This window comes from Arvicola amphibius, chromosome 7, assembly GCF_903992535.2.
Source record: "Arvicola amphibius chromosome 7, mArvAmp1.2, whole genome shotgun sequence".
Lineage (NCBI taxonomy): Eukaryota > Metazoa > Chordata > Mammalia > Rodentia > Cricetidae > Arvicola > Arvicola amphibius.
This window is the reverse complement of record NC_052053.1, coordinates 63,026,511-63,037,421: the sequence shown is the minus strand read 5'-3', so window position 1 is coordinate 63,037,421 and position 10,911 is coordinate 63,026,511. Positions and strand designations below refer to the sequence as shown.

At 38.9% G+C, this 10,911-nt stretch overlaps 1 gene segment (V, D, J or C); it reads right to left on the bottom strand.

Annotated features, from left to right (window-relative positions):
- Positions 1–9,902: 9,902 nt before the first annotated feature.
- LOC119819448 lies at positions 9,903–10,388 on the bottom strand. The segment is given in 2 exon segments: positions 9,903–10,228; positions 10,312–10,388. Coding segments are annotated over 2 exon segments (372 nt in total).
- Positions 10,389–10,911: the final 523 nt, after the last annotated feature.

Sequence of the window (10,911 nt, the reverse complement as noted above, 5' to 3'; positions counted from 1 at the left end):
ATAGGAATGTATCTGACATTATCTCCATGAGATTCAAAGGTCATCATAAATGTTCTCAACAAAGACAGGGAGTAGAATGTTTCCATAAGAAAAAAAAGATCCGAGGTCTGAGGATTCCTACAAGGGAGTGCTCCTCAGATTGTGCTGCCAGGTTCACTGTGTGATATTCCATCCCACCCTGCCCCCACCTTGGCCCTTTTGTCCGGTGGCTTCCCTGGGCTGCCTGGAATCCCTGATTCTGAGCCCTGAACTTCCATCTGGACTGGTGAGTTAGTGCAGACCCTGGGGCAACCTGCCCTGGAAGAGAGCACAGACCCCCTCCTCCCAGCTCCCTCTGCAGGCTTGTCTTTGTTTCTCATGTCCTTGCCTCTCCCAAGCCTTCCCTGGTGTTTTCAGGTGTCCCGCTCCTGTACTAAGGCCATCCACCCAAAGGGGTCAGACTCTGGCCTCCAGGCAGGTGTGAGGATTCCTGCAAGGGAGTGTGGGCTTCTTTAGATTGTGACGCACGGAATAGGTCCTCCTCTGGCCCTGGGGAGATCCAGCCAGTTTCAGTCACAGCAAAGATTGGTCTAGGACACCAAGCGCCTCCAGGCTCCTTTTGAAGGAAGAGATGGGCAGGCGCCAATGCAGGAGCTCCTCCAACAACATGAAAGGCAACATGCCATCACCACAACCCAGACATCCTGAAACAACCAGAATTGAACACCCTACCCCAGAAGATATAGAAGAAACCGACCTTAAACAGTACTTTATGAAAATAATAGAGGACCTTAAACAGGAGGTAAAAAACTGCCATAAAGAAATGGAGATGACAAACAAAAAGGTAGACGAAATAAATAAATCTCTCAAAGATACCCAAAAAAAACGAGAAAAAGCAATCAAGCAGGTAAGGGAAACAGTACAAGACCTGGTAAATGAAATGGAGGTAATGAAGAAAACACAAGCTGAGGGAAGACTGGAAATGGAAACTCTGAGTAAACGAACAGAAACTTCAGAGACAAGTATTTCCAACCGAATACAAGAGATGGAAGAAAGAATCTCGGACTCTGAAGATACTACAGAAGAAATAAATTCACAGATTAAAGAACTAAACAAATCTAACAAATTCTTAACACAAAACATCCAGGAAATCTGGGACACCATGAAAAGACCAAACCTAAGAATAATTGGGGTAGAAGAAGGAGAAGAATTACAACTCAAAGGCCCAGAAAACATATTCAACAAAATTATAGAAGAAAACTTCCCCAACCTAAAGAAGGATGTTCCTATGAAAGTACAAGAAGCCTACAGAACAGCAAATAGACTGGATCAAAAGAAAGCATCCCCATGCCATATAATAATCAAAACACAAAAGATACAGAATAAAGAACAGATATTAAGAGCTGCAAAGGGAAAAGGTCAAGTAACATACAAAGGGAAGCCTGTCAGAATTACACCTGATTTCTCAATGGAAACCATGAAAGCCAGAAGAGCTTGGATAGATGTGCTACAGACACTAAGGGAATATAGATGCAAGCCTAGACTACTATACACAGCAAAGCTTGCATTCACCATTGATGGAGAAAACAAGATATTCCAGGACAAAAACAGATTTAAACAATACGTAGCCACAAATCCAGCCTTGCAGAAAGTAATAGAAGGAAAATCACAAACCAAGGAGTCCAACAACGCCCACAATAACTCAGGCATCTAGCGACCCTTCACCAGCACAACTAGAAGAAGGGAAACACACAAACTCTACTACAAAAAAATAACCGGAGTTAACAACCACTGGTCATTAATATCACTTAATATCAATGGACTCAATTCACCTATAAAAAGGCACAGGCTAAGACATTGGATACGAAAACAGGATCCAACATTCTGCTGTTTGCAAGAAACACACCTCAACCACAACGACAGACATCTACTCAGAGTAAAGGGTTGGGAAAAGGTTTATCAAGCAAATGGACCTAAGAAACAAGCCGGTGTGGCCATACTAATATCCAATAAAATTGACTTCAAACTAAAATCAATCAGAAGAGATGGAAAGGGACACTTTATACTCACAACAGGAAAAATCCTTCAGAATGAAGTCTCAATCCTGAATATCAATGCCCCTAATACAAAAACACCCACTTATATAAAAGAAACATTACTAGAACTCAAGGCAGCCATCAAACCACACACACTAATAGTTGGAGACTTCAACACTCCTCTCTCACCAATGGACAGGTCAATCAGACAGAAACCTAACAGAGAATTGAAAGACTTAATGGAGGTAATGAACCAAATGGACTTAGCAGACATCTATAGAACACTCCACCCAAATAGGAAAGAATGTACCTTCTTCTCTGAGGCTCATGGAACCTTTTCGAAAATTGACCATATACTTGGTAACAAAGCAAACTTCCACAGTTACAAAAAAAATATTAGTAACCACCTGTGTCTTATCGGATCACCATGGATTAAAATTAGAATTCAACAACAATGCTACCCCCAAAAAGCCCACAAACTCATGGAAACTGAACAGTCAACTACTGAACCACACCTGGGTCAAAGAAGAAATAAAGAAAGAAATTAAAGTCTTTCTTGAATTTAATGAAAACAAAGACATAACATACTCAAACCTATGGGACACAATGAAAGCAGTGCTAAGAGGAAAGTTCATAGCACTAAGTGCCCACTTAAAGAAAACTGAGAAAGCACTCATTGGTGACTTAACAGCACACCTGAAAGCACTGGAAAAAAATAGGCAGACTCAACTAGGAGAAGTAGAAGACTGGAAATAATCAAACTAAGGGCAGAAATCAACAAAATAGAAACACAGAAAACAATCCAAAAAAATCAATGAAACAAAAAGCTGGTTCTTGGAGAAAGTCAACAAGATTGACAAACCCTTAGCCAAACTAATCAAACGGCAGAGAGAGAACACGCAAATTAATAAGATTAGAAATGAAAAGGGGGACATAACCACAGACACAGAGGAAATTCAGAGAATCATTAGATCTTACTACAAAAGCCTGTATGCCACAAAATTGGAAAATGTAAAAGAAATGGACAGTTTTTTAGATAAATACCATATACCAAAATTAAACCAGGACCAGGTAAATGCTCTAAATAGTCCTGTTAGTCACGAAGAATTAGAAACTGTTATCAGAAACCTCCCTACCAAAAAGAGCCCAGGACCAGATGGTTTCAATGTGGAATTCTACCAGAACTTCCAAGAAGAACTAATACCTATACTCCTTAAGGTATTTCATAATATAGAAACACAAGAGTCACTGCCAAATTCCTTCTATGAAGCTACAGTTACCCTGATACCTAAACCACACAAAGACTCAACCAAGAAAGAGAATTACAGGCTAATCTCACTCAGAAACATTGACGCAAAAATTCTCAATAAAATACTGGCAAACCGAATCCAAGAACACATTAGAAAAATTATCCACTACGATCAAGTAGGCTTCATCCCAGAGATGCAGGGCTTGTTCAACATACGAAAATCTATCAATGTAATCCATCATATAAATAAACTGAAGGAAAAAAACCATATGGTCATCTCATTAGATGCTGAAAAAGCATTTGACAAAATTCAGCACCCTTTTATGATAAAGGTCCTGGAGAGATTAGGAATACAAGGGTCATTCCTAAATATAATAAAAGCTCTTTACAGCAAGCCGACAGCTAACATCAAATTAAACGGAGAGAAACTCAAGGCTATCCCACTAAATTCAGGAACACGACAAGGCTGTCCACTCTCTCCTTATCTCTTCAATATAGTGCTTGAAGTTTTAGCAATAGCAATAAGACAACATAAGGGAATCAAGGGGATTCAATTTGGAAAGGAAGAAGTTAAACTTTCATTATTTGCAGATGATATGATAGTGTACATAAGCGACCCCAAAAACTCCACTAAAGAACTCCTACAGCTGATAAACTCCTTCAGTAACACCGCAGGCTACAAGATCAACCCCAAAAAATCAGTTGCCCTCCTATATACGAAGGATAAGGAAGCAGAGAGGGAAATCAGAGAAGTATCACCTTTCACAATAGCCACAAATAGCATAAGATATCTGGGAGTAACTCTAACCAAGAAAGTGAAGGATTTATTTGACAAGAACTTTAAGTCTTTCAAGAAAGCAATTGAAGAGGATACCAGAAAATAGAAGGATCTCCCCTGCTCGTGGATTGGGAGGATCAACATAGTAAAAATGGCAATTCTACCAAAAGCAATCTATAGATTCAATGCAATCCCAATCAAGGTCCCATTAAAAGTCTTCACAGAGATTGAGAGGACAATAATCAACTTTAAATGGAAAAACAAGAAACCCAGGATAGCCAAAACAATCTTATACAATAAAGGAACTTCTGGAGGCATTACCATCCCTGACTTCAAGCTCTATTACAGAGCTACAGTATTGAAAACAGCTTGGTACTGGCATAAAAACAGAGAAGTTGACCAATGGAATCGTATAGAAGACCCAGATCTTAAACCACAAACCTACGAACACCTGATTTTTGATAAAGGAGCCAAAAGTACACAATGGAAGAAAGAAAGCATCTTCAACAAATGGTGCTGGCATAACTGGATGTCAACCTGTAGAAGAATGAAAGTAGATCCATATCTATCACCATGCACAAAACTCAAGTCCAAATGGATTAAAGACCTCAATATTAATCTGAACACATTGAGCTTGATAGAGGAGAAAGTGGGAAGTACTCTACAACAAATGGGCACAGGGAACCGTTTCCTATGCATAACCCCAGCTGCACAGACATTAAGGGCAACATTGAATAAATGGGACCTCCTGAAGTTGAGCAGCTTCTGTAAAGCAAAGGACATTGTCACTAAGACACAAAGGCAGCCTACTGACTGGGAAAAGATCTTCACCAACCCTGCAACTGACAAAGGTCTGATCTCTAAAATATATAAGGAACTCAAGAGACTAGACTTTAAAATGCTAATGAACCCAATTTAAAACTGGGGCGCTGAACTGAACAGAGAATTCTCAACAGAAGAAGTTCAAATGGCCAAAAGACACTTAAGGTCATGCTCAACCTCCCTAGCTATCAGGGAAATGCAAATCAAAACAACGTTGAGATATCATCTTACACCTGTCAGATTGGCTAAAATCCAAAACACCAATAATAACCTTTGCTGGAGAGGTTGTGGGGTAAGGGGTACACTCATCCATTGCTGGTGGGAATGCTCACTTGTGCAACCACTTTGGAAAGCAGTGTGGCGGTTTCTCAGGAAATTCGGGATCAACCTACCCCAGGACCCAGCAATTCCACTATTGGTAATCTACCCAAGTGATGCCCAATCATACTACAAAAGCCTTTGCTCAACTATGTTCATAGCAGCATTATTTGTAATAGCCAGATCCTGGAAACAACCTAGATGCCCTTCAGTGGAAGAATGGATGAAGAAACTGTGGAATATATACATGCTAGGATACTACTCAGCGGTAAAAAACAATGACATCTTGAATTTTGCATGCAAATGGATGGAAATAGAAAACACTATTCTGAGTGAGGTTACCCAGACCCAAAAAGATGAACATGGGATGTACTCACTCATAATCGGTTTCTAGCCATAATTAAAGGACATCGATCCTATAATGTGGGATCCTTGAGAAGATAATAAGAAGGTGAACCCCCCAAAAAAGATATAGTAATCCTCCTGGATATTGGAAGTAGACACGACTGCCAAGCAAAAATTGGGAACTTGAGGGTTGGGCGAGACGCGGCCAAGGGAAGATGGGGAGAGAAAAGCGTGAAGGGGAGAATGGGGGGAGCTTGGAGGAATGGGATGCTTGGGATACAGGAAGGGTGGATATGGGAGCAGGGAAGCATATATCTTAATTTAGGGAGCCACCTGAGGGTTGTCAAGAGACTTGACCCTAGAGGGGTTCCCAGGTTTCCAGGGATACGCCCCCAGTTAGTTCCTTGGGCAGCTGAGGAGAGGGAGCCTGAAAAGGCCAGTTCCTATAGCCATACTGATGAATTTCTTGCATATCACCATAGAACCTCCACCTGGCGATAGATGAAGAAAATGACAGAGCCCCACATTGGAGCACCGGACTGAGCTCCCAAGGTTCTGATGAGGAGCAGAAGGAGAGAGACCATGAGAAAGAAAGTCAGGACCGTGAGGGAACCTCCACCTGGCGATAGATGAAGAAAATGACTGAGCCCCACATTGGAGCACTGGACTGAGCGCCCAAGGTCCTGTTGAGGAGCAGAAGGAGAGAGAACATGAGAAAGAAAGTCAGGAACGTGAGGGGTGCGTTCACTCATGGAGACAGTGGGACAGAACTAATGGGAGATCACCAACTCCAGTTGGAATGGGACTGATGGATCATGCGATTAAACCCGTCTCTCTGAATGTGGCCAACAGTGGGGGCTGACTGAGAAGCAAAGGACAATGGAGCTGAGCTCTGATTCTTCTGCATGGACGGGCTCTGTGGGAGCCTTCTCAGCTTGGTCGATCACCTTCCTGGACCTGGGGTTACTTGGGAGGACATTGGTCTTAACATAGAGTAGGGAACCCTGATGGCTCCTTGGTCTGGAGAGGGAGGGAGGGGAGGTATGGGTGGAGGGGAGGGGAGGGAAGGGGAAGGAGGAAGGGAGGGAAGGGGGAGGAGGAGGGGAGGGAAGGGGGAGGAGGAGGGGAGGAGATGGAAATTTTTAAATATAAAAAAATAAACCATGAAAAAAAATTTCTAAATTCACACTCAGTCGATTTAGATTATTTTGAGCATATACATAGCATTTCTGGCCCAAAAGTAGAGTAAACTTTTTATCATAAAATTATACTATAAAGTAAATATGACTCTCATACATTAAATATGAAGTTTATCTAAAAAACTATGTTCTTAAAAATAACTCCATTGATACAGTGATTTTTATCATAAGTTCTTTTGTTTTTCATTTATATTTTGTTCATCATTCACAATCTCTGAATTAGAATGAAAGTAACTTCTTTTGAACACTGAAGTCCTCATACATAACTGGTACATTTGCTTCTAGTTAAAATTTGCTTGTAAATATAGAATTTTTTATACATTGACTAAACCTTTAAATTTGTAGATCTTAAAATCATTCTTGTCATCGCTTTAAATTGATAAATATTAGGACGGTTGTTCTAAACTTTTCTAATGCTGACCTCATTAATACCTTTACCCATGTTCTGGTGACCCAAATACAAAAATTTTTCATTGTTAATTCATAACTATAATTTTGCTACTATTATTTACATAATGTAAATACCTGATATGTAGAATATCTTATATGTAACCCTCATGGAAGGCATTTTTGACCCCCCAAAGGGGTCACAATTCAAAGGTTGAGAACTACTCTTTCAGTATATAGGAGGTAAAAGGTAAGCCTTATGAACAGGTTCTTTGACCTGTTTAAAGGCATATTATTGAAGAGGGTGTTATACACAGAGCAAAACAAGCATGGGTGGATCATATTAGTCAAATACTTGTCAAATTAATTCCTAAAGCTTGAGCAAAGATAATATGGTAAATTTTTCAATTTAATTATTCTAATTTTTAATTCAATTAGTTATTCTAAAAATAAGAAAATTAAAGAGTTTAGGTTTGATTTTGCATTTATAAACAAATAACAAAATAATTTTCTAGTGTAACAAGAAAGATAAATTCTTAGTATTTATTTTAGTATATCATCATCATATTTTCTTCTATTGCCTTGAATGTAAGAAACAGAATGCTTGTAGAGAGACATAGAAAACAAGTTTACTGTGGAAAGATATAAGAGTTTCAAAACCTAAAACTTACGAGGCTCATTAGTTAATAAGCTTGAAAAAAACCTATATTCATATCCATATCCAATATTTATTATTATCACCTACAAGAGTACTATGCACAAAACACAGGTGAAGATTTCATCCTGAGATGTGTTGCATGACCCTTATATGCCTCTTTTTCAAGCTTTGTAGACTGTACACATTCTTCAAATAATTCTTGTAAAACCATACACAGTAAAACAACTTCAGTACCTGTACAGGTGATAGAGGTTCCATCTCAGGTTAAAATAACTATTTACAGTCCAGTCCCCCTCAGAATTTGTCTCTGAAACAGGCCATACAGCCAAGGAGAAAAGATTTTCTCTTTCCTACATTATAAAACAAAATGTCATTAAACATAAAGTCATGAAAAATGTGGTTGTAAGTTAAAATAAATAAATGTTATACCAAAATAGGGAGAACCTCTACATTTAAAATGTCAATTGTAACTAGGGATAAATGCACCTGTAACATGAAGACAACACCTTAATTCATAGGGTCAAAGAAAATAAGGAAATAATTTAAAAATAAGTATGTTGATTGAATATAATCTTTGTGCATATATAATATTTTAAAAATATTTTTTAGTAAAAGATACTTTTTGAATGTCTTGACTATTGTATCAAGAAGAAAGTTTATTTGTTACTAGTACTTATTATAAAATTGCAATAAAGGATTTAAAGGATTTGAAATAAAAAAAATAAAGAAAAAAAAGATCCTGGAATGGATGATAACAGGAGCAAAGAGGCTCTTTACAATTTCTGGCTATTATCTGTAGAGTGGCAGTGAACATTATTGAGTGAGTCTCTCTAGTAGGATGTAGAGCCATTTGGGTATATGCTCCAGAGTGATATAGCTGGATGCTGGGGTAGGTCTATTCCAATCTTCCTCTGGAGCAGTTGCACTGATTCCACAGTGGCTGTACAGAGTGGGGAGTATAAGGTGTTTTAGTTTGCAAAATAAGAGGTTTGGGCACTTCAAAATGGCTCTGCAGCATGCAACAGACAACTGCTAGAATCAAGGTCTTACAGTCACTTGACTGATGCCTTACATTGCCGAATCTTCTTCAATTCAAAAGACAACCGAGAGATTCCCTTGCCAGATGATCATTAATGCTTTTCTGTTGGTGGAGACAAGAGTGCTTTATGAAGACTGTATTTTAAATTGAACAGAGGTTTAAATGTCTCTACCATAGAATAGGCCAACAAGATTTCTGCCTACCACAACATATAAAGTTTTTGACATAGATATTCAGTACACAGCATTCATATTTCAAGGGGATTTATGTTGGTTAAAGGAACATGGCAAACTTTCCCTCTACACTACAGAGATTTCTTACTGAATTAACACCTTGAGATTATCAAGTACCACAGAATTACATGTTGCTTGTTATTGGCCCAGGTACCCAAAACCAATCACTCTATAGAAAAAGAGTGACCTCATCATATCCAAAGGAATATAAAGGATGATGCATGTCAGAGAAGGTCGGTATCTGTAAAAGCCTGAAACTTTAAGTCAGGATACTGGTTCCGGAAAGGCAATAAACTTAAGAACAGATTATTATGAATAACCTCAAAGCTATTCTTAACTGACATGTATACACACTGGATAAATAAATCAGTTGTATGGAAAGTAATTTAATAATATTTTGTCAAATTATAAGATTTACACTTGTGTGGTAGTACGATATGATGTAAATCTTACATTCTGAGAAACTGAAATTCTGCTGCACAACACAGGTGGAATTTAAAAACACACACTCATACTATTTAACACTGTGAGAGGAGTTTTGGTTTGGTCAGATGCTGTTTATGTGAACTTTACTGGTAAAATTCATATTTTACATTATTCAAAGCTACTTCAAAAAGTTCAAGTCTGTTCGAATATGGAGATTATTCTGTCACTATGCATTAACACAGTTTTACTTTCTTTAATATTTTATTACAGAGAAACATCTAAATGGGGGTCAATTAGGATCATTTTATTTCTAGAGAAGTAGGAGGAAACAGAGACACTCAGAAAGATTATTTCTGTGTAAATCTTCAGGCTAGTCGTCTCTGTCATCTCAGTCCAAGGACAACTTCCTGCTCCTCCACGGTTTCTGACACACTCAGGATGTGGTTGCAACACTGTGTCTTGCACAGTAATAGATCGCAGAGTCTTCAGAAGTCAAGCTTCTGAGCTCCATGTAGACTGTGTTGGAGGATGTGTCTGCAGTCAGTGTGGCCTTGCCATGGAACTTCTTATTATATTTAGTATTATCATCTCCAGGAAAAATCCTCGCAAACCACTCCAGGCCCTGACCAGGACTCTGCTTCACCCAGTGAAAATAGTGATAAGTGATATCGTCAGAGGTCCTGCAGGACAATTTCACAGAGGTCCCAGGACTCACAAGCTCAGGCCCAGACTGCTGCAGCTGTCCCTGGGAGTGGACACCTGTAGAGAAAAGACAGTTTAGGTGTCATTGTCACCTCTTTCCCTGCTTCCTCTTCACATTTCAAACTGGAATGCCCCTTTACCTGTAGTTAGTAAAATGAGGAAGAGAGTGATCCAGCTCCATTCCATGGTAAGGTCCTGTGTGCTCAGTGACTGTGGAAAGGACACTGATCATATGTTATTCTGAGGTGTGGACATCTCTCTATTTACTGCCATAGACTCATGTGATTTGCATATTCATGAACAGTGTGCCTCTTAGTTAAGGTCCTAGTACAGAGTTAGAAGAAAGAGGTATAGGACCTTGGGTCAGGCAATAGGATGCTAAAGTCCAGTTCTAATCCTATCTGAGGAAATGAAACCCATACTATATCCCCAATCCTTGTGCAGACCTGTGGATGTCACATCAAGTTATAAGCTCTCAAGACAGAGACAGATGTTCCTCTTGTGACAAAAGATTTACAGTTAGTAGTTGTGAAAAGGATTTCAAAACTTGTAAAATATGAGAACTTCTAGTCTTTTTTATAGACATGACATTATCAAGCGTTTCTCTAGAAGATTGCATACTAAAACACACAAATAATCAAAAGTGAAAATGTCTCAGAAATTCTTGCACACAAATGTTATTTCTGCATTGTCTACAGTAGATAAATTATAGAAACAAACTACATGTCTTTGAACAAATG